Source organism: Sminthopsis crassicaudata, chromosome 2 (assembly GCF_048593235.1).
Source record: "Sminthopsis crassicaudata isolate SCR6 chromosome 2, ASM4859323v1, whole genome shotgun sequence".
Classification (NCBI taxonomy): Eukaryota; Metazoa; Chordata; class Mammalia; order Dasyuromorphia; family Dasyuridae; genus Sminthopsis; species Sminthopsis crassicaudata.
The window spans coordinates 511,086,174-511,109,314 of NC_133618.1; the positions used below are offsets into that span (position 1 = coordinate 511,086,174).

Below are 23,141 nucleotides of genomic sequence, written 5' to 3' on the forward strand. Positions count from 1 at the left end.
ATACTGAATGATATCATCCTAAGTGAAACTTTAACTGCAGAATTTTGGGGGGGAAAAAAAAAACAATAATAAAAAAAAAAAAAACCCAAACAAAAAAAAGTCAGACTATCCTAAGTAATCTTTCAAGAAACGCTTCTCCGCCAAGAAACTGCCGCACTCACGCGACCCTGTCAGACACTGAACGTACTCTCCATTGGTTCAATCTGACACGTGTCCGTTCTCTTACTAGGGAAAACACTCTTATGTCACTGAATAATTTACATGGTGACCGCCTATTGGCGCTTAGAAATCATCTTCTTCTCCTGATTGGTTGATGACGTGTCCCCGCTTCTTGGGGCGGAGCTTGCGGAGGAAGTGTTAGTGCTCCTGGAGGGTCACAGGCGTTTCAGTTTCCTTTTCCGGTTCGCCACAGAAGTTATGGCGGCCACCAGAAGGTTGTGCTCCCTGCTGCGGCTGGGAAGATGGAGCTGCCAATCGGCAGGAATCCCGTTATCCCGGGTGAGAGCCATTTCCTCCCAGCGCGTTTCCCTGCTTCTGGAAACATTCCCGCTTGGTCACGTCGGGAAAGCTTTGAAGGGAGAGCTCACCGCCCCCAATCCCGTAAATCAGTGTATGTGTTTGGTCACATGAAGAACTGTCATTCCCCGAAACGATGTAGTGATAGAGGGACAGAGACGCAAAGAGCGATGACAGCATGTGTGACAGAAAAGGAAAAGGGGGAATGAGAGACGGGAAAGGGAGAAAACATAAAAGGATTATGGGAGGCGGGTTGCAAATATGCAAATAATGTGTGGGTTTAGAGGAAGTCAGAAATGGTGGGAGTGGAAGATTCCAGAGCTAGAATGGGATGAGTAATCTCAGATCTGTGCCTATGTGCAAATCAGGTGCTGGATTTATTTGCAAGGTTGTTATGGCCTGGCTGGGATCAGCATCTAAACTTACCTGTAGATTACGTAATATGAAACCAACTAGCCTCCAAATCAGAATTCATCCACTCTTCTCATTAAAGCCACCCACGGCAGTACTTGGTGCTGTGTGGTCGTGTTCTGAATCCTTGTTCAGCAGCGCCTTTCAGTTTTGGCTGAGGCAAGAGAAACCTCCTATCCCCAGAGAAGACTCGTGTTCTCCAATAGTAGAGTTAGCAGTAGAAGTGATCTTAGATACTATCTAGTTCAAACCATTGGTTTTATAAATGAAAAAACCTCATGAGACTTAACATTTACAAGTAACAAGGGACATATGTGGGATTCAAACTCTGATTGTAAATCCAGCACACCTTCTCCCTGCACCATGCTGCCGGCCCTGGTCTGTCTTCATCCACAACACTCTCTAAAGTAGCAGTTTAGTGAATTACCTCTTAATGGAATTCAATGTCAATCCGCGCCTCCCCACATTAGTTATTGTGAAGTGAAATATACATAAAACATTCTGCAAAACCTTAAAAGTAAAAAAATTTAAAATGAACCATTATTACCCGTATTTTTTCATGCATTAAATTACCTCATTCAGTTTTGCTCTTTCTGGAACTCAGGCACTTACTGACCTGATTCCCAGAGTGTCCCAGGAGAATGATATATTAGATTTCCTGGAGAAGCAACCGCATCGTAAGCATCCAGGCATCTTAAATTTATCCCAAGTGCAGCTGCCACAGGCCCTGGTCATTGCAGCCCAACGCCTCTTGCAGGGTGAGTAATTCCATTGAACAAGGAAGTAAGGAGAGAAAAGAAAGAAATCTTCATTTAATTGATTAACCCCTTTTCATCTCTGGTCCACAGAAAGCTCTATACCCAACATAGAGAAACAGGTTCAGACACTCACCAACTACCTCTGGAGTCGAAAACTTCCTGTAGAATCTGAGGAACTTCGACAAAAAGCAATACAGCTGGAAAATGAACTCCAGCAAGCTACAGGTAAAAGCTAAGATGGGCCAAAGGAAGAAGTCAGGTTAGAATAATTTAGGAAGAGAGCAAAGATTAGTTTTTGAATGAATTTTGCAGACAAAAATGTCAGTTTTCCAATATGTCTTTGTTGAAATCACTCATAAATGTTACTTAACAACTAGAAGCTAGGTATATCTGTAAAGTAATAATACTTATATTATTTATCAAGAGTTTTCTTTGAAGACTCAATGTACAAAATGTAATGTTCTCTTCTCTAAAATAATCTTCTCTGGGAGCAGGATTTCTTGGGGGGCTTCTGGAGGCAATCTTAGTTTCAGGTCAGTTCAATAACCCCAAATGCAGCCAGGAGTTAAAGTCCAGATCCTTTATTTTCTCCTTCAAAGTCTTGAATCTTTTCCTGGGGCCCAGTTAGCTTTAATAGAGGCCTATCTTTTTCCTTGGTTCCAAGACCTCCCTCCGAATCTCCAGTCAGCACAAAGATGGAATCTGGAATGAATGTTCTCCATCTCCAAGAGTGGGATTGTGGTCTTCTGTGGGCTTGTGGGAGCCCCTCCTTATATATGCTCTCTTAAAGGTGTGAACACTAATGTGTGAACTAAGTACATAAGCATTAGCAACTTGTTTCAAGTTCTGGCCCATAACATCTCCCGATTTCTTTTGATTTAGAACATAAGGTGATCATGACCTCCCTGACTTCTCAAGGAGGTGAGAACCCCAAAAAAGAAGGTGATCATGCCTTCCCTGACTGCTCAAAAAAGAAGTGAAAACACCATAAAAAGGAGGTGGTCACACCCTCCCTGACTTCTCAGGAAGGGAGATGAAAACACCAAAGGAAATGGGTAATCAAATCAGATTAGCGGGTTTCTGAAGGAGCTCACTTGAAACAAGTATACATAAATCCATCAATAGGGGGGTATTACAGATAATTACATAAATTACATAAGCACTTAGCAACATAACGAATCAACATAAGGAATTATACATGTCCATAAGTCCTAAAAATACTCCAAAAGGAGTCTATTGTCCATTACTTCATGTGCCGGGAATCCAATAATTCCTGCAAGCTTTGAAGTCTTACAATAGTCTCATCTTGTGGTAGGGAATCCAAAGATTCCTGATGGTTTTCAAGCCCTGCAACAGTCTTTATCAACAATTTTTCATCTCAAGGAATCCAATGATTCCTGCTGGTTTTCAAGTTCTGCAACAATCTCATTATCAGCCATACTCTTTCAGTGTCATGTTTCTTAGGTCTTCTCCTTTGTTTTGAGGTTTTTCTCCTTTTCTGTCTCTCCAAGTGCTCATTGCTACCCATCTATTTCCTTCTCTGTCTGTAAAAATATAAGCAAACCCTCTCTCCCAGGCTGTTAACCTATCTAGTCCCTTCTATTTACCACTTTGGGGATTTCTCATTACCTGGCAATTATATTGAAGCTGTTTGCACTGGACACTGCCTTGTTGGTTTAAAAGACCTGTATTCCCCCCAATTGCAATCCCTTTCTGCTATCTGATTGCTTTTCTGTTGGTTGATCATGTAATCCCTTTCTGCCATCTGATTGCTTTTTGGCTGATAGATCACATCAGAGTCCTGAACTTCTAAAGACTCTGTGGGTGTAAACTCAGCTGCCATCATGCCCCACCTGTCTTTTGTATGATATCTTGGGGCTGGGCCCTGCCCCTCATTTCCCTAGGTCAATCTACATTCTGAGGCTCAGTGGAAGCTCTTGTGGCATTTTGGACATGGGGCTTTAGGTCTTCTCTCAGCCTTTTCTCTCGTTCTATCTCCATATCTACATTGAGTTCTCAGATGTCCTTTCTTTCCACACTGAAAACATCAACGACTCTCCTTAGAAGTCTCTTGTCAAGTCTCTTCCCATGTTCATCATAGTCTGGGTATAATAAGCATTTGTGCCCACTGTGGCATAGTGTCTTATAATCTCCTCTAAAGGACCATCTTTATGTAGTCCCCATATAATTCTTCTGCAAACCTCATTAGCATTTTCTATAGCCAGATGTCAAGTCATTATTTCTGTAGCTACATTTTCTCCAATAGTTCTTGTGACAGCTGTTTGCAAACGTCCCACAAAATCTGCAAAGGGTTCATTGGGACCTTGCTCTATTTTTGTGAAGGCTTTACCTTCATCTTTTTCTGGGAGAGAACCCCAAGCTTTTATTTCAGCCTTAGAAATTTGCTCATACACGGTTATGGGATAATTAATCTGTGCTGAATTTCTCCATACTGACCTTTACCTGCTAGTTGGTCAAAAGTGATTTGTATATTAACTCCCATTTGCCTATTGCATCTGGCTTGAATCCTACATAATTCATGATACTCTGAAAGCCGCAACAAGTTTTGTCCAGATTCTAAAAATGTCCTAGCTATGGATTTCCAATCACTATGGGTTAGGATTTCATAAGACAAATTATCTAGTAATATTTTTTTTTCCCCCCTGAGGCTGGGGTTAAGTGACTTGCCCAGGGTCACACAGCTAGGAAGTGTTAAGTGTCTGAGACCAGATTTGAACTCAGGTCCTCCTGAATTCAGGGCTGGTGCTCTATCCACTGCGCCACCTAGCTGCCCCATCTAGTAACATCTTAACATAAAATGATGTAGCCCCATAAAGAGTGCAACCTTTTTTCAAATGCTTAATTTTTTTCCAGATCAAAAGGAGTGTATTTTCTTCTTTTTTTTTGATCTGAAGAGTCAAGCTCTTCAATCACAGGGTATACATTTATAAAATCAGACACATCCTGCCCTTCATTTTTTGCCTTAACCAGTGCCTTTTCTAATCTTGTCATAGGTTGCTTAATAGGTGATGTTGATTGTGTTTCTGCCTCTCTCCCTCCTCCTTCTCCCTCCACCCATGAAGTATTAATTGAGGGAGGTAGGTCAGGGGATTGAAAATGCTCCTTAACTCCATTCTTATTTGATTCTTCATCCTTTTCACCTAATTTAGTTGGCACTTCCCCTTCCTACTCTTTCTTCTTTTTCCTTATTCTATAACTTATATAATTTCCTAAAGCCAGTTGTATTAAATTGTATGTATTAAGTGTGTCTTTGGAAATTGAGTCAGGTCCATTATCATTATAGAATTGACACAATTACTCTCCTATTAATTTCCATTTCTCTAGATCCAATTCTTTTTCCATAGAGAACCAAGGAGATATGTACTGTACTGTGTCTAAAAGTTCAGTGATCTGCTCCCAAATTATAATCAAACCTTGGCTTTTCATAAACCTGACAATGCTCTCTACACATTTTCATTGAAGAGAAACAGAAGGCTGTTTTCTAAACATCTGCCCCATTTCAGCTAAAATACTATTTTAGTCCTTTAATAAAGTTTCCTTGTTGTACTCACCCTAATTTCTGGGTCAGAGAGGCTTTTCCACTAAAATCAGGATCGTGTCCGTCTCTGGGCACCAAAATGTAATGTTCTCTTCTCTAAAATAATCTTCTCTGGGAGCAGAATTTCTTGGGGGGCTTCTGGAGGCAGCCTTAGTTTCAGTTCAGTTCAATAACCCCAAATGCAGCCAGGAGTTAAAGTCCAGATCCTTTATTTTCTCCTTCAAAGTCTTGAATCTTTTCCTGGGGCCCAGTTAGCTTTAATAGAGGCCTATCTTCTTCCTTGGTTCCAAGACCTCCCTCCGAATCTCCAGCCAGCACAAAGGTGGAATCTGGAATGAATGTTCTCCATCTCCAAGAGTGGGATTGTGGACTTCTGTGGGCTTGTGGGAGCTCCTCTTTATACATGCTCTTTTAAAGGTGTGAACACTAATGTGTGAACTCCTTTAAAGGTGTGAACTAAGTAGATAAGCATTAGCACCTTGTTTCAAGTTCTGGCCCATAACACAAAACACTTTGTAAATGGTAAACACAAAATGTCAGCTATTATTATAAACAATCTCTGATTCTATTGTGCATTGTATATAAGGGGATGCCTAGATTTCCAATCCATACCTAAACCTTTCTACTTTGCTCTAGAATCATCTGGATCAGAAGTGATCAGAAAATGTGTTGGACTTTCCCAGGTTGTACCATGGAATGAAATCCCACCCACATACATTCCTCTTATCACACCCTTAACCTAACCTAGATTTGAACTAGCTTCCAGTAGTGTTTTCACACAGATATAACATTATTGACTTCTCAGCATACTTTCGTTCAAGACAAATTTAGAAGGAAGTATCATGACTTCAGACTTGATTTATGACCTGCCTTATATTGTTATTTGATTCATTGTTGAATGAATAGCTATTCCTTTTTAATTAATTAATTTTGTTAGCACTATCTCTTTCATTCTTCACACTCCATTATTGAATTTTTTATTTTTTTTTAAAGTTCTCATGATATCTGTGCAGAGCCCAGCAAAACAAATTCCCACATTGGCTAAATTGAAAAATTTATATCTCATTACATGTTTTAAGTCCATCACTCTAGCAAGTGGTAGGTGATAGATTTCATCTTTCATCCTCTAGATTCATGGTTTATCAATGCATTGGAATTCCAAAATCTAAAGTTCTAAAGATATTTTTTTAATACAATGTTCTTGTCATATAAATTGTTCCAGGTTTCTCACTTCACTATATCAATTCATAAGAATCTTCCCATATTCCCCTAAAACTGTTCATTTTGTCATAATTATGGCATAATAATATATCTATTATTCATATACTATAAATTGTTTATTGTTGTTCAATTGGGTTTGACTCTGAAACCTCATTTGAAATTTTTTTGGCAAAGATACTGGAGTAGCTTAATATTTCTTTCTTTCTCTGTTCATTTTACAGATGAAGAATTGAAGCAACCAGGGTTAAGTGACATGCCTAGGGTCATACAATTTATGTATGAGGCCACATTTGACCTCAGGAAGATGAATCCTCCTGATTTCAAATCTAACACTTTGTCCACTATATCCTCATAGCTACCCATTATTTGTTTAACTATTCTCTAATAAGTGGTCACTCCTTTGGTTTGTTTGAGATTATGAATAATTATTTATGACAGTACTTGTAAGTAACTTTGTGAAGTGCACTAGATTGCACAGACCCAGAGTTAGGAAGAAGTGTTATAGAAAAGTAAGGAAATTTCTGATCAAAGCGGGTTCCATTATCTTGAATTCCAGACCCCTACAACTCATCACATTTACAGAGAAGCAAAAGTGAATTAGTGATAGAGGTCATAAGAGGCAATGAAGGAAGATGAACTGTCAAGGAAAGAATAATGCTCAGGTTAAACCATTATTCTTATAGCACAGAACATGTCTTTCATTTTTATATAATATTTTTCTGTAGGTTTAGAAGCCTCCTGGGTTTTAAGTCCCTGCTTGGGGGGGGTGGGCGGGAAATGAGATAAAAGTATTCCCATACTAGTTGCTGGGTTTCATCTTTCTGGCTCCTCAACTCTAGTCTTTACTTTGCTTTCTCTTCTCAGGATCATTACAGTCAGAGAAACAGCTTCGTGGAGCTGTGTTGAGTGCTCTACGCAAAACTATCTACCATTGGCAAAAACTAAGGTAAGGAAATTGCCCCAAAGCAGTATGGGGGAGAGAAGAGAAGAGGTTTGTCATAAAAGAAAGAAAAGAAACTTTACTCCAAGAAAAAAGATAGGGGCATTAGAGACCAGGGAGATCCCTTGATAAACTGGGGGGGGAATTTGGTTAGGCATCATATTCTTGCTTTCTCAGTGAGTAAAGCAGGGACTGGAGGAAAGGAGAGAATTTGGAGAGCAAAAAAGTTTTTCAATGTTTTTTTTTTTTTTTTTTTTTTTTTTCAAATAAATGATGAATAAATTTAGAGGAAATCAAGACATGTTTTGATGCAGAGTAAAGTAAGCAGAACCAACAGAGTAATTTATACAATAAAAAAAAAGAAAGAAAGAAAAAAGCTTTTAAAGATTTTAGATGTCTTTATCAACGAAAACAGTAAACAGTTCAAAAAGATGATGTTCTTAACCTCCTGACAGAGAAGTGGGAATGTGGGAATTTGTTTTGTTGGACTGTGGAGGGATGTATTATTTTTGTTTTGTGGCATTTTGCTCAGTTAGGGATAGTGGGAGAGACAAATTAATTTTGAAAAATAGATAATTGAAAGAATAAAAAGAAAAAAAGGACCCGTCAGGACTTTTGGGGAAGAGAGGAAAGGAAAGGAATGAAAAGTCCTCCTAATATTCTTAGTAGCTGTATCAAGTTAGTTAAATGTAAATTTTAAGTTACTCCTGTTTAATACTGTTTAGAACTGAAATTTATGCTCTAAAATTATTTCTATTTCATTCTATTATTGAAAAAACAGACATATGAAGGGTCCTTTTCTGTGGCCTATACCATTTTCTATCTTAACAAAATTGTTTTTAGGTTGTTGAGGCTCATGTCTTTATTCATGCAACAAACAACTATTAAAACTATTGCTCTGTGCTAAATATTGGTGGGAGGGAGGGAAGAGTTAGAGGGGATTCAAAAGTAAATTAAATACAATTACTAGACTTATTTATAGGAATTCTAAAATTTGTACAAAATAACTGAAGTAAAAAATACAAATATACTGATAATACAAGAAAAGTACAAATATACTTTGAATTCAGACAAAGAAGGAATAACTACAAGCTGGACAGATCAAAGAAAACTTGATAGAACAAATAGCATTTGAACTAGGCCTTGAAGGGCAGGATTTTAACACTGAATTCAGCAATGGGAGGCTTTGAATGACAAGCTAAAGAGAATAATAATAAGCGTAATAACAATAACAACTGACACTTATATTGCTTAAAAATTGCAAATTGTTGTTTACATTCTATCTCATTCATTCTTCACAAGAACCCTATGAAATAGATGCTATCATTGATAGCTAAGGAACCTGAGTAAAAAAGGTTAAGTGACTAGAGCCACAGGTAGTAAGTTTCTGAGGTAGAATTTGAATTGAGGTCTTCTTTATACCAAATCTAATATACTCTCCCCCTACACTTGGGTGCTTCCTATAGATAACAGTGGGTCATTGTTGAAGGTTTGTGAATATAAGGTGCCATAATGTGAGGTCTGCTTTAAAAAATGAATCCGGAAGCACTGTCTAGGATGAACTAAAAGATTAAAAGGTGAGTTAGAAGCTTTGGCAATAATCCAGGTGACACATAGTAAAGTTATAACCCAAGGATAAAGGCTATAGGAATTGTAATCATGGAGGCAAGAGATACTGTGAGACTAGGACTCTATAAGATTTGACAAATAATTATACATGCCTGGTTTCTTTGGCAGTTATGATGAAAGCCTGAGCTTGCTATACATGGCAGCACGACTAGATGGTGGCTTTGCAGCTGTCTCCAGAGCCTTCCATGAGGTAAAGCCCCTTAGTTTCTATTCCAAGACAGATCTCTGAGATATCCACAAACTTTCAAAGATCTTACATCTAACCTCTTCCCTAGTCCTCCATTCTGAGTAATCTCTAGCAAGTTCCCAAGTCATTCCTGGTATCTGTTACTTTGTTTCTTCAGATCCAAGCTCGTGTTCCAGACTTTAAGCCACAAACTTTAATGGATTTTGGCTCAGGCACTGGTTCTGTTACTTGGTGAGTGACTCAAGTTAGCATTAGCCCTACCATTTCCATCTTCAGGAAACCCTATACCAGAAACTAGTAGATTCTAGAGGAAAAGGAAGTTAAAGATTAGGCACTAATGTCATCATTAATAATTTGTTTTAATTAATTTCTAGATAGGAGTTTAAGTGCATGAAAAGGAAACTTAAGAGCATGGGGAATGGGTTAGAGTTTGGGGAAAAATAAGGACTACATTAGAAAAGGGAAAAGGAGAGAAATGTAACATCAAGAGTAGGATGCTGCATAGCAGTTTCTAGGGTACAGACATTTTTATGAGTCAATTTCTCTCCACAGCCCTCTATCCTCCATCCAGAAGGTACAGAGAAATTAATAGAAATTATATCATTACTTTTTAACCTTTATCTGACATAGCTTACTAGTATACTTAAGAGATTATCTATTAGCAGTACTCTGTTTAAGAACTCAGTCTTTTAGATGTTTTAAATTGTCTTCCTATCTTCACAGGGCTGCTTATAATACATGGGGCCATAGTCTTCGTGAATATTTGAATGTGGACAGCTCAGCTCCTATGCTGGCCTTAGCAGAAAGGCTTCTGAAAGGTGAGGACAAGTCAGTATAAGGTTGAAATGATCTACAAAGGCAAAGGACTAGGTAGAAGAGGTTGTGATAGAGTGAAGAAGGAAAATTACATATCCCTTTAAAAAAAAAAAAAGATTCTTCCAAAAGATCAGATAGATCCAATATCCTTTTGTATTTTCATGAGAAAAGCAAAGGGTAGTATTCCTTTGCTGAGCTGAGAATGGGCCAGCTGGAGTCAAAATAAGAAAAGGAATCCTTTTCTCTTCCTACTCCTCCCATGCCTTTCCTTCTCCAGCCTATCTCATACTTATTTTTTTCTCTGTTCCTGGGATTTTTATTCTCTATTTAGATGTCCCTTCCCTCCTCTGTCCCCCAGACACATTTTAACTAATTATCTTATTTATTCCCCAGGTGGTTTAGATTCTGGGAAACCTCATGTTCCAGGAGTCTTTTTTAGACAGTTTCTCCCAGTTTCACCAAAGGCAAGTGCCAGATTTCTTCAATATACTGATAGAGGAAGAGGCAAATGGAAAATTTCAGCATTGACATTCTATATAGAAAATATATATTTGGGGGCAGTAGATGGTGCAATGGATAGAGCTCCAGCCCTGAAGTCAGGAGGACCTGAGTTCAAATGTGGTCTCAGACACTTAACACTTTCTAGCTGTCTGGACAAGTCACTTAATCCCAATTGCCTCAGCCAAAAAAAAGAAAGAAAGAAAATATATATTTATATAGAAATTCTTATCGCACAGCCTGAGTATTTGGCAATGGGTGGAAACAAAACATAAGGGAAGTAGAAATTGGGGAGAGCCTTAGGGATGGAGAGAAGTCTGTCTAAAATGTCCCTTGCCTTGATTTCCAGATACAGTATGATGTGGTAGTTTCTGCTTTTTCTCTAAGTGAGTTACCCAGCATGGCTGATCGAAGCGAAGTCATCCAAACTTTGTGGCGTAAGACAGGCCACTTCCTGGTAAGCCGAGATCTCCCTTCTCCTCTCAGTAAACCACTTAAGTTCAACCTCTCTTGTATGAATCAACCCCCATCCTTAAAACACCTTCAACAGGCGCTACTATACCCACAAGCTTCTCCCTTATTTCTTTTCTTAGCCAAACTCCTTGAAAAAGCTATCTATAATCATTGTCTTTATTTTTTTTTCCTTCCATTCTCTTCTAAACTCTCTGCAGCTGACTTCCAACCTCATTGCTCACTGAAACTACTCTTTGAAAAGTAATTAATGAACTTAATTGCCAAATTCTTTTCTTGTTCTTCACCCTTCTCAACCTCCCTGCATCACTATTGATCACTCTCTCCTCTTGGATACTCTTCTTTCTGGGTTTTCATTACATTGTTTCATCATCTATAAGAAATCCCTTAACTGTTGGTATACTTTAAAGCTCTCTCTCCTATGCCCTCTTTTTTTCTTTGACTATACTTTTTCTTTTAGTGAACTCATTTATTTTCATGGTTTTAATTATCAGCTTTAAAGTGATGACTCCAATTCTATAATTCTACCCATATTCTCTTAGTTGAGAGCTAGTCTTTTATTAGACTGCAACCATTTATTAGTGCTACCTATGTGCCAGACACTGTGATGAGCACTAGGAATACAAATACAGCCCCTGTCCTCAAGGAGCTTACATTTAATTAGGAAAGACAATACATTAAAAAAGAGAGAGAAGCTGGAAAAAATTGGAATCAGGGAAGCAGGTCATTCACTGGAACAGGACATGGTAGAGAAATTCTAGAGTACAGCCTGGAGAGAGATGAGACATAGCTGTCTTAGGTGCTCTTCTTAAATGGAGGTTGTCTGAAGAGCCATCCAATGGGGAGCAGCCCCAGGGATGGAATGTCTCTTCTGCTACAGAAGAGTTTGGTTCAGCATCTGAGTGAGAACACTTGCACAGGATTTTCTTTTAAGTCAGAACTTTGTTATTGCCAAAGCAGTCATGGGTAACTAATTGGCAGTTAGCATTAGGGAGGGGGGGGGGAGGACAAAAACTTTTATACCAACATTTTGGCTCTAAGCCATGTTAGGAACACTATAGATTGCTTTAAAAAAAAAAAAAAAAAACCAGAATACTTTTCAAACAGTAACTAGCCATGGTCTGTTAAAGACAGAGTTAGTCAAAACAGCAACTTGGTTGCCTAGGTTCAAAAAATAGTTTATGGAGCAAGTGTTCCTTCTATGGGCCTAGTAAGTCTAAACATATTTGTTAGTAATTTAAGAAAATGTTTATGTTAGTAATATTCATAAGCTCTGGAGGGCCCAGGGTCAGGTGTAGTGTTCTTGGTTAGTTTTCTGGAGGTCTCTGGACAGCCTTCGTTTCAGCTGAGTAATCACTACAAAAATAGCCAGGGATAAAATCCAAATTCTTTATTGTCTCCTTGCCTGAGACTCAGCTAGCTTTCTGGAAGCCCTTCAGATTGGTCTTGGCCTCATTGGAGGAAGAAGGAGGACAGGCCAACCACCACCGTGGTGTGAGATGGAGTGAATCTCTCTCTCCTTGGCTCTGAGAGCTTGAGCTCCCACTTCCAGTCCTCTGTCTTCTCTGGCTCTGACTCTGGCTGAGGCTCCCAGCTTATATGCTCTATTATAATTACATTATCATAAGTGTGAATCTTGTAGAACTATATTAAGTACTAAGTACATGTACTGAACTAGAGAACTATTAATCACCATGCTAACCTAGATAACCATTGTCTTATCAATTCCAATGTAAGAATCCTTTTTTCAAGTACAGAGTTCGGGCCCATAACAGTCAGCGTTCAGCAAGTCTTCTACGCTTCCCATATGTAAAATTCCAGAGTTATCCAAGACATCACCAATACCTACGGGACATTTCAACCTGGGTTAACTATAGACCTCTCAAACCTAATGGGCCCAAAACTGAACTCATTATCTTCTCCCTTCACCCCAGCCTACCTCCCTTCAGAAAGTCCTTTGATTCTGTCAAGAATACCACTCTGCACCAGGGGGAGACATCATGGCACAATGGGAAAGTGCTAACTGCCATTTATTACCTCAGTAATCTCTTTGCCTGTAAATGAAAGATTTGGAGGAGATGGCTTCTAACATCTCTTCTATGTCTCTATAGTCTTTTTTTTTTTTTTACTCTTTTGGTTTTGGTACCATTTATTTATTTATTTATTTATTTAAATTTAATTTTTATTTAATTTTATAATTATAAATTTTTTTGACACTACATATGCATGGGTAATTTTTTACAACATTATCCCTTGCACTTAGTTCTATTCAGATTTTTTCCCTTCCTTCCCCAACCCCCTCCCCCAGATGGCAGGCAGTCTTATACATGTTAAATATATTACAGTATATTCTAGATACAATATATGTGTGTAGAACCGAATTTCTTGTACAGGAAGAATTGGATTCAGAAGGTAAAAATAACAGTTTACACTCATTTCCCAGTGTTCCTTTTCTGGATGTAGCTGATTCTGTCCATCATTAATCAGTTGGAATTGGATTAGCTCTACTCTATGTTGAAGATATGCACTTCCATCAGCATACATCCTCGTACAGTATCATTGTTGAAGTGTATAATGATCTTCTGGTTCTGCTCGTTTCACTTAGCATCAGTTGATGTAAGTCTCTCCAAACCTCTCTGTATTTCTCCTGTTGGTCATTTCTTACAGAACAATAATATTCCATAACATTCATATGCCATAATTTACCCAATCATTCTCCAGTTGATGGACATCCATTCATCTTCCAGCTTCTAGCCACTATGAAAAGGGCTGCCACAAACATTTTGGCACATACAGGTCCCTTTCCCTTCTTTAGTATTTCCTTGGGATATAAGCCCAGTAGTAGTATGGCTGGGTCAAAGGGTATGCACATTTTGATAACTTTTTGGGCATAATTCCATATTGCTCTCCAGAATGGCTGGATTCTTTCACAACTCCACCAACAATGCATCAGTGTCCCAGTTTTCCCACAGCCCCTCCAACATTCATCGTTATTTGTTCCTGTCATCTTAGCCAATCTGACAGGTGTGTAATGATATCTCAGAGTTGTCTTAATTTGCATTTCTCTGATCAATAGTGATGTGGAACACTCTTTCATATGAGCGGAAATAGTTTTAATTTCATCATCTGAAAATTGTCTGTTCATATCCTTGTCTCTATAGTCTTTTGATCCTTCAAGTCACCCAGGTTCACATCTTCCACATAATCCTCAATTCCTGTAACTCACCACCACCCCAAACACCCACCCCCACAAACACACACACACACACAACACATCCAGTCAGCTGCCAAATCTTGTTCAGTCTATATCTCACATCTGTTCTGTTTCTTCCACTCACACAGCCAACACTACTAGTTGCCCTATGCCTGAAATGACCTCTCTCTCCTATTTAAGATTCTCTAGTTGTTTCAGAGTGAAGGTCAAGTACCATTTTATATGTGACATGCTACCTTTCCTGATTTCCCAGATGCCAGTGCCTTCCTCCCAGTATCAATTCATGTCTTTTATTTATATATTTTGTATATACTTAAATGGTTACCTGTTGGTTGTCCCTGCTAAGCTGTAAACTACTTGGGAGCAAGGGTATTTTTCATTTTTGTCTTTGTATCCCTACTTATCTAATTCTTAATAAAGGTTTGTTGATTAATCCTCCCTTTTTCTCCTATTTCTTCTGCATAGTTCTTTTTTTTTTAAGAAGAATGTGCAAGAAATATGTTTATTTTTGATATATAAATAATGAAAACAATACACATATATACATAGAAACAAAATATTATAATTAATCAATAAATATGTGTTAAGTACCTACTGTGTGCTAGATCCTATGTTACACCCAGGAAATAAATCACAAATATGATAAAGTCTCTGCCTTCAAGAAGTTTATATTCTTCTGGAGGTATATGACACATTTACAAATGAGTAAACAAAGAAATATTGGATCTCTATGTCTATCATCTATATTTATATCATCTGTCTTTATCTCTTTCTACCCATGTTGATTAACAAAAGAACACTATCATAAAGGATGGGGAAAGCTCTGTGATATAGCTGTTTCTTAGTTTTAGCCTCCAGGAAGCTTTACCTGATAAAGATGGTCTGCTTTTTAATAAATATATTTGAATCTTTTGTACTTATGTTGATTAAATGTACCTCTTATATCCCTTCTCCTCCTAGAAAAACAACCCATATAACCAAGAATATTTTTAATTGCTTTTTACTTTCAAAATACATGCAAAGATAGTTTTCAACATTCACCCTTGCAAAACCTTGTGTTACAAATTTTTTTCCCTACCCTTATCCACTAGATAGCAAGATCCAATGGATGTTAACTATGTGCAATTCTTCTACACGTTTTTCCACATTTATCATCCTGCATAGTTTTCAATGCTTTAACGGTCTTTGATGCTTTCTCTTTTGTGGTCTCCATTCTTCTCCTTACCTTTTAGAATAGTTGGACTGAGGTGTTTGGAGCTGGGACAGGGGAAGGGGAGGATGAGGGGGGGAGGGGAGGGAGAGAAGGGGGGTTGTTTGCTTAGTTTTTTGGATTAGGGTTTTTGTTGTTATTGAGGCAGTTGGAGTTGTGACTTTCTAGGATCACATAGCTAGTAAGTGTTAAGAAAGATTTGAACTCACATCCTCCTTACTTCAGAGCCAGTGTTCTATCCACTTTGCTATCTAGCTGCCCCTAGTAAAACTTATTTCATTGATACCTTTAGTGCTTTGGATCTTCTATTCATCTTCCAGTTTTTTTCCACAGGTTTTAATAGAGAATGGAACAAAAACTGGACACCATCTCCTCATGGATGCAAGGGACCTAGTCCTTAAAGTGAGGTTCTTCTCTACTCCATCATGCTTCTTCAGAACTGACATTCCCTTGAAAACTGAGAGTGCTCAATGATATGTTGAAGATGACTCCCATTTGACTAAGCATATTGTCCTGGATCAGAATGACTGTCCATCTGAGAATCAAGTAACCAAGGGCTGTAGATTTCTGAAGCACAAAGGGTATAGGAGCTAGTATATCAAAGGGCACTTTAGTGACCCCAAGTCACACTAGGCTGCACAGCATCAAGTTTTAAAAGTTAGAATTTGCCAATAAGTATGTGAGAGTGACCATCCTGTACATTGAGTTATATTGTCTTCCCCAAGCTTCAAGTGTACCATGCCTGATAGTAATCACCTAGATTGACATAGATTGAATATCTAATGACTGATGGAGAACTGGTGAAGGACCTTTAGGTGGGGAAATACAGTGACTGAACTGTGAGAGTCTTTCAACTACTGATACATATTTTTGGGTTTAGGGACCAGAGAAATTTCCCTTAGATCATCGACCTGGACATGTCTTCGCTCCAGTGAGTATTCTTCCTTGATTGAAGTGGTAGAATTAGTTTGGGCTCAGCTGTGGCTATGAAAGGTAAAAGAAGGAAAATTAACCTATTATTTTATATTACCTTCCATCTGTTTACCTTATCTGTATTCATAGTTACATTGTCTTTATAATTCTCCAGTTCCTAACTCACAGTCTTCTAGTTTCTTTGACCTTTGTTACTTCTTTTTTTCTACAGTGCCCCCATGAACTTCCTTGCCCCAAGCTATCTACTTCTCCACCCCAGGCCTGCAGCTTTTCCCAGGCATACAACACCATTCCTTTTAGCTGGGTAAGCATGCTGCTACAGAGAGGGATAAGGGGATACATGAAGTAAGAGTTGAGGGACCAAATGATCTGGTCAGTAGAAGGATAAAGGGCTTTGGGGTCAGGCCTGAAAATAAGAGGTCTTACTTAGTTTTAACATTTTCCCACCTTCTTTCAATATGGTTCACTATGGCCTCAGAACCATAGTCATAAGGAAGAGAAGTTCTCTCTGGTGATCCTAAGCCGGAGCTTTCCAGGAGAGAATCATAGATTGGCTCGTGTCACCCAGCCTGTCCTTAAACGGCCACGCCATGTACATTGTCACTTGTGTTGCCCCGATGGCCATCTCCAACATGTTGTGGTTACTGCTCGACGGCATGGCAGGTACATGGAACATGAGGAATTGGGGGAGAAAGGATATATTACTCACATGGATGTTGAAGGGGAAGGGGATGCTATACCAGAGTGTCTCTCTTTTTCTTCTTCATAGACACTTATATCGCTGTGCTCGTGCTAGTAGCTGGGGAGATCGCTTGCCTTTGACCACTTCACCTGAGCTTCCTCCATCCCCTGTTCAAGATCCTTCTGACAACTGACAAGAGAGCTTAGGAGTATTTGGCTGACACCTCCCAGCTTTTATCATCTTTGCCAAAAATGAAGCTTTGTGGGGATTCATGATAGGGGTACCACATGCCCTCTAACTTTTGAATTGAATTAAATGTTATTTTTTAAATAGAAAAAAAAAAATAGTGTTGTGATTCTTAACAAAAATGTATTCAGGGTTTCCTTCCCTGAAGTTTTGATTTGCCATGGCAATAAAATTTAATTCCAGGGCTCTTTGTATTTTCACTTAGTCCTTAGCCCCTCCTAATACTGCCCCTTATATAAGCATCACTACTCTCTAAGGGAAGCCTGGTTGGGAGTAGTGGGAAAACTAGGTGACAAGAATCACCTCCAGCTCTTCTGAAAACTGGCTCAACAGGTCTCAATGTGGCTATGCAGGTAACCTGCCTAGGGAAACCAACAATCACCTATCCTGTCCCTTCTCCCCTTTAGCTTTCTCCCACTGCCCCTCCTAAGGTTCTTCAACCAGATCAGAGCTTTCCTTAGCTGTCTCACTTAGAATTAAACCCAAACTATGAGTCAGGACTGAATCCTTTTCCAAGGTCGTCTACACCATACTCCAAGCTAGTACATTTTATTCTTGTTGGTTAATATCTCATTAGTCCTTGATAATGTATTGATTAAATCTTGGACCAACTATTCCATTTACCTTTAGGTTATAACCACTTAGATTATTTTAGCTCCCCTCAAAGCACTTCACTTGTTGGGCAGAGGAAGAGGCAGGGATATTGTTAATGCAGTGGTCTCATAAATCTTGTATTCTTTCCCCAAAAAAGTTTTTTTTAAAGTTTTAATTCTATACTGAGAGTCCTTTGTTGGAATTGCAGGTAAGGGGGCTCACCTTCTGAGTTCCCACAGCATGGCAAAAGGGAAAGTCCTCGCCCTACCTGGTTTTGCCCCAGCTGGCCCCAAATCCCCTCTGAAAGGGTGCAGTTCAGGTATCAGATATGGCAGCCTACAAAGCAGGGAGATTGAGTAAAATAACATGGATGTTTTGGATTGAGTGTCCTAAGCAAGGAAGGGCCAGGCTTTTGTCCCCAGGGAGAAGGGATAGGGGCTCCTCAACCATCACAGAGCATGCCGTCTCCCATCAGGCTACCCTAGAGGTGAGCTCACACGGTTCTTTGTCAACCTAAGGATTAGTCAGCCACGAGGAGGAGGAGAGACACACAGCTCTGGGCTGTGTCTGGCAGGGAGTCTGGAGTTTCTGGTTACTGAGCTGAAGAGGGGTGAGGCTGGGGAGGGGCCCTGTTGGGGGGTGGGGGGAAGCCAGAGGCAGAGTCCCAGGCAGAGGCAGACATCTGCCTGAGCAGAGGCAGCACACATCAGCCGTGGTCCATTGCCCACTGGGCCAGGTGAACGGACACAGCAGCTTTGAACACTCCTGCTCCGAAGACCTACTCTCTCTCACCCTGGGGACTCTACTCAACCTCCACCCCAGGGATGGAGCCACTTGTGGGTGTAAAAATTGGCTGCCTACTGGCCTTGCTGGCTCTCACTGTGTTCTGTGGCATTATTCCTATCTGCTTCAAATGGTTCCGGATCCATGCAGCCACAGGTATAGTTGTTTGTCCTGCTAGCATAAGCCCCTGTTCCCACCTCAACCCTTCCTTTCACTTTGGGCCCTATCTTGCCTCTACTTCCAATCCTGAATCCGGGTTTGTGTATATTTCCTCAGACTCTCTGTAGCCAGACCCCCATTCTATCCCAGCTGTCTCCCTTCCTTTAATAGCCAGCTAAAACCGTCCTCTGCTGTTTGCTCCTTTGCCTCGGCAGGGAAGCATCGCCGGGTCCTCAGCCTCCTGGGTTGTGTGTCAGCAGGGGTGTTTCTGGGAGCAGGGCTTATGCACATGACAGCGGAGGCCCTGGAGGGCATTGATTCAGAGATCCAGAATTACATCCTGCAGGTGAGGGGCTGGGATGCTGAACTACCTGGGATGTGTGGGACCTGAGGGAGGAACAAAAGCGACTTTACAGAAAAGGACAGAACTGGGGACATGGGTCAGGCATGACATTTTTTAAGGACCACAGGATCCTTTCCCTTCTAATTCACGCTCTCTCCTTCCCAGAATAGGACAAGAAGTGAGGGAAATTTTTCTGACACCACTGACTCAGCTGAGGTGAGTGTCCCCCCTGCAGACCCCAGCTGAGGAGTCAGGGGAGCCTTTCCCCATTGAGGTCTCTCTTGGGAGTGTGTGAAGCATGCTAAGCATTCCTTCTGTCTCCCAGCTGTTGTTCCATCCCAAAATTTTAAATAAAGGTCTATCCCATATATCAGGCCCAGGGGACATCTGTCCCGCTCTTTACAGCCCTGTTCTCTGGATACATTTCTGCCCCTTTTCCCGTGATTGACTCTCTTCCCTTCAGGTCTTCTTTCCCCTCTTTTATCCCCTTGTCTAACACCACCCTCATGCCCATACTTCTTGTCCACCACACTTTCTTCCAACCATTCCCTTTTCTTTGCTCCTTCTTCTTTCTTTAGTCACATAATGATCCTCTCTCCCCCTAGGTGGAGTATCCATTTGGGGAGCTCATCATCTCCTTAGGCTTCTTCTTGGTTTTCCTGTTGGAGTCACTGGCACTGCAGTGGGGCCCTAGCAGAACCAGGGGATCAAAGACACATGCAGAGGAATGGGGTGGGCCCCCTGGGGCCCACTCCTTAAGCCTGCACAGCCACGGATCCCCACCACCCCCCTCTCAGGGCCCTTTTAGGGCTCTGGTTCTCTTGCTTTCACTCTCCTTTCACTCAGTGTTTGAGGGACTAGCTGTGGGGCTGCAATCCTCAATACCGGCTGTGCTCCAGCTCTGCCTGGCAGTCCTGGCACACAAGGGACTGGTGGTGTTTGGAGTGGGGCTCCGATTGGTGCAAACCGGCACCGGGCCACGATGGGCCCTGATATCCATTGTGGCATTGGCCCTCATGTCTCCCCTCGGTGTAGCTTTGGGGATGGCTGTGGCCGGGGGAGACCCTGAAGGAGGAAGGGCCTTAGCCCAGGCCGTGTTAGAAGGTGTGGCAGCTGGCACTTTCCTCTACGTAACTTTCTTAGAAATTCTTCCCAGAGAACTGGCTGCCCCCGAGTCTCCTCTCGCTAAATGGGGCTGTGTGGCTGCTGGTTTTACCTTCATGGCCATTATTGCCATCTGGGCATGAAGAGTCCCCCAACTCTAAGAGACCATACTTCCCCACATAACTAGCTTGAGCAACATCCCCTGCTTCGAGTTGGCCCCAGGCCTGGGACATTCTTACTGAGCCTTAGTGGCAGGCATCCAGCACCATCCTCATAGCTGGATTCTGAGCTTCTTTTGCAAGGTCTTTGGTCGCCCCACTCTGAGATAGCAGAGAGCTTGGGCTCGGGGGCAGCAGAGAAAGGGAAGACAGCAGGATGAAGATGGAGCCTTTCTGCCTGCTGCCCCAGACTTGGAGACCGGCACCCCCATGGTACTGTTTGTTAATAAACGTCAGTCCTCTGTCCGCCTTGTCTTAGCCTTTCTGTTTCTGACTTCCCTACTTAGTATGAGGGCAAGCTGATGTGGCAGGGAAGGGCAGGCAGGAGAGGACAGCCGGGCAAGAGCTCTGCCTCTGCCTGTGTTGGGCCCTAGCTTCTTCACTACAAGTTTGCAGATGAAGCTGGTTGTGGAGGGATGGATTGCTGGGATTCCAGACATCCCCGTCCTCCTTCAATGGTGCTGGCAACAATCAGAGAAGAGCTGAACAGAACCCAGAGACCCTCTCCCACCCACTCCTCACAAGTCAGTACACGGGAAGTTTCTCACACTGGGCCTTGTGTTCTCTAAACCCAGGCCCCTTTACTGCTGCCCTGTGCAGAAGAATTAAGATACCGTGTGTTTAGGGAAGGAAGAAAGGCGCCAGATAAGTGCCTGGATCAGCCGCAGCTCAGCCTTAGCCTTCACTCCACCTCCAGTGCTGTCACTGCACCCCTCCCCCACACTGTTTGCTTTACATCTTGAATCTCCCTGGCCAGTGAACAAACTAGTTTCTCTAGAATTAGAATGGGGAAAGATTGTGACGCTTTTTGTGGGGGTACTCAAACGGAGATCTAGAGTTCAGATGAACTGTCTAGGGAAATGAGTATGTGCAGTCTCCCACCTCAGATTTTCCTTACTGGTGGAAGAAGATCTGCTCTTATCTGGTTTCTTATCTCCTGCTCTTCCTGTTTTCCTTAGTAGTACATAAATCATCCAGACCTGTGAATAAGCCTAATCCTAATATCAGAGGTCAGGCTTTAGAAATTATCTTACAAAGGTAATTAACTCCGATAGCCTTCGTTCTAACTTCTTCTTGTGCCGCCCCCTCCCCTTTAACTTCAGTGACCTTATTCTTTGTAGTTGAGAGGAGTTGAGAGTAGGCTAAGGAACTGGCTTGTTTTGGAGCCAGATGACTTTCCAGCAGAGGTAGAGCACCGTGTTTCTAGGTCACTGATCCATGTGAAGCAATGGGAAGTAAGGGCAGGGTTCTTCAGGCATGAATACCTTTCTTTTTTTCCAGAATCTTGTCTAACCCAAAGTGCCACCATTTTCTTCCTCATTATTATGTCTTCATCCTTGGGGTTCTTTAGGTTCTGCGGAATCTAGGAGTCACCTTAATTCTGAAATATGCTTCCTCTAGAGTCAGAATATATATATATATAGGGAACAAACTTTCTAGAGATAGAAACAACTGGACTTATGTAAAGGGAATGGGATTGTAGGGAGGCAATCTACTTTTCATTTTCCCCCAATAATAATGGGAAAGGAGAAATTGAAGATTTATAGATACTAAAAATGTAGAGAAGGAAAAGTAGAGGTAGAAATGTCAAAAATGCTCTAATGAAAATATAAGCCTAAGGAATAACCCAGTAACAGAGGTTGAAAAATAGACCCTAAAGATAAGCCCCTTATCCTAAAAAGAGGAAAGAATCTAAGATCTAGGTCCCATCTGAAATGAGGTACAGGAGAGAAAAAGTCAATGTTCAAACAAAGCTACTGAAGACAGATAGCCACAGATTGTGTTATGCAATGGTTCACTTAGAAAAAGGAAGGTTTGAGTCACTGAAAGTTTTTAAAGGCGCCAAATAACCAACTAGGGGGACAGTGAAAGATCTAAAAGAGGAAGTTTAAATAGGAGAGAGGACAAGAAGATGTACATTTTAAGGCTATTTAGAACCAATATCTTACATTTCCCATTCCCCCCTTCTTTTAAAAAGCCAACAGTTTTTCCTAAAGATGTAACCACTGAATTTTAATTATAAATACCAGCATTGGAAGAGACTTCAGTTGTAATCTAATACAATTTTCTCATCACCAAAACCCTTTACAACATACCCAATAAGCGGGTATCTAACTTCCACTTAAAGTCTTCCAAGTGGTAACAGGGTGAAGGAGAAACCATTACTATGACCTAAGTCAGCCTATTAAGAAGTTTTTCTTTATCTCAATCCTAAATGTACCATTCTACAATCTTCTAATGCTATAATTCTAAGTTTCCTCTTATTATCCCCATGAAGACTATGATTTTAAAACAAGATCCCAGAAAAATGAATTAAGTTCACCTCTTTCCTGAAGCTTTGCACTATGGGAACCTTCTCACTGTTGGGAAAAAAAGGGTTTGAATATGGATGTAAAAGAAAATATAGGCAATTAAAGAGGGGAGTAATAAGTGAAGGAAGAATGAAAGACCACTCTTCAAAGAACAAAGCAATGAGAACAGTAACATTTTTGAGCAAAAGCCAAAAAATATAATCTAGTGGACACAAATTGAGAAAAAACACAAACAAGAAAGAGAAAAAATAAGGAAGTGGAATTTAGACTCTATGAAGCAATTCATAAATATTGATACAAGAAATTATTTGGCTGAAAATAGTCCCACATCATCTCC

The 23,141-nt window shown here is 40.7% G+C and overlaps 2 protein-coding genes across 5 annotated transcripts; both read left to right on the plus strand.

Moving 5' to 3' along the window:
* Nucleotides 1-337: 337 nt before the first annotated feature.
* On the plus strand, nt 338-17,389 carry METTL17 (methyltransferase like 17). Of its 3 annotated transcripts, XM_074294134.1 has the most exons (15): nt 382-498; nt 1,532-1,685; nt 1,776-1,910; nt 2,568-2,606; nt 7,330-7,411; nt 9,143-9,224; nt 9,379-9,452; nt 9,945-10,039; nt 10,431-10,501; nt 10,885-10,992; nt 15,764-15,832; nt 16,311-16,361; nt 16,575-16,667; nt 16,842-17,026; nt 17,133-17,389. In XM_074294134.1, the coding sequence occupies exons 1-15, from the start codon at nt 418-420 to the stop codon at nt 17,236-17,238; spliced, it is 1,425 nt and encodes a 474-aa protein (XP_074150235.1). In that variant the 5' UTR covers nt 382-417; the 3' UTR covers nt 17,239-17,389. The 3 variants fall into 3 exon arrangements, with proteins under 3 accessions (XP_074150236.1, XP_074150235.1, XP_074150237.1); XM_074294135.1 differs by lacking the exon at nt 2,568-2,606 and having other exon boundaries at nt 338-498; XM_074294136.1 differs by lacking the exon at nt 16,842-17,026.
* A 1,156-nt stretch (nt 17,390-18,545) lies between these two features.
* Nucleotides 18,546-20,738, plus strand: SLC39A2 (solute carrier family 39 member 2). 2 transcript variants are annotated; one of them, XM_074294145.1, is made up of 4 exons: nt 18,546-18,824; nt 19,043-19,173; nt 19,336-19,386; nt 19,776-20,738. In XM_074294145.1, exons 1-4 carry the CDS (start codon nt 18,710-18,712, stop codon nt 20,415-20,417), a joined length of 939 nt encoding a protein of 312 aa, XP_074150246.1. In that variant the 5' UTR covers nt 18,546-18,709; the 3' UTR covers nt 20,418-20,738. The 2 variants fall into 2 exon arrangements, with proteins under 2 accessions (XP_074150246.1, XP_074150247.1); XM_074294146.1 differs by having other exon boundaries at nt 18,563-18,824; nt 19,341-19,386; nt 19,776-19,913.
* The last annotated feature ends 2,403 nt before the right edge of the window (nt 20,739-23,141 follow it).

Excerpts from the sequence above, each read along its gene's own strand:
- METTL17 (XM_074294134.1), top strand. The coding sequence starts at position 418 with ATGGCGGCCACCAGAAGGTTGTGCTCCCTGCTGCGGCTGGGAAGATGG. Across the intron at positions 10,040-10,430 it reads AGCAGAAAGGCTTCTGAAAG|GTGGTTTAGATTCTGGGAAA; the intron begins GTGAGGACAAGT and ends TTTATTCCCCAG. Across the intron at positions 10,993-15,763 it reads GTAAGACAGGCCACTTCCTG|GTTTTAATAGAGAATGGAAC; the intron begins GTAAGCCGAGAT and ends TTTTTTCCACAG.
- SLC39A2 (XM_074294145.1), top strand. The coding sequence starts at position 18,710 with ATGGAGCCACTTGTGGGTGTAAAAATTGGCTGCCTACTGGCCTTGCTG. Across the intron at positions 18,825-19,042 it reads CCGGATCCATGCAGCCACAG|GGAAGCATCGCCGGGTCCTC; the intron begins GTATAGTTGTTT and ends TTGCCTCGGCAG. Across the intron at positions 19,174-19,335 it reads TCCAGAATTACATCCTGCAG|AATAGGACAAGAAGTGAGGG; the intron begins GTGAGGGGCTGG and ends TCTCCTTCCCAG.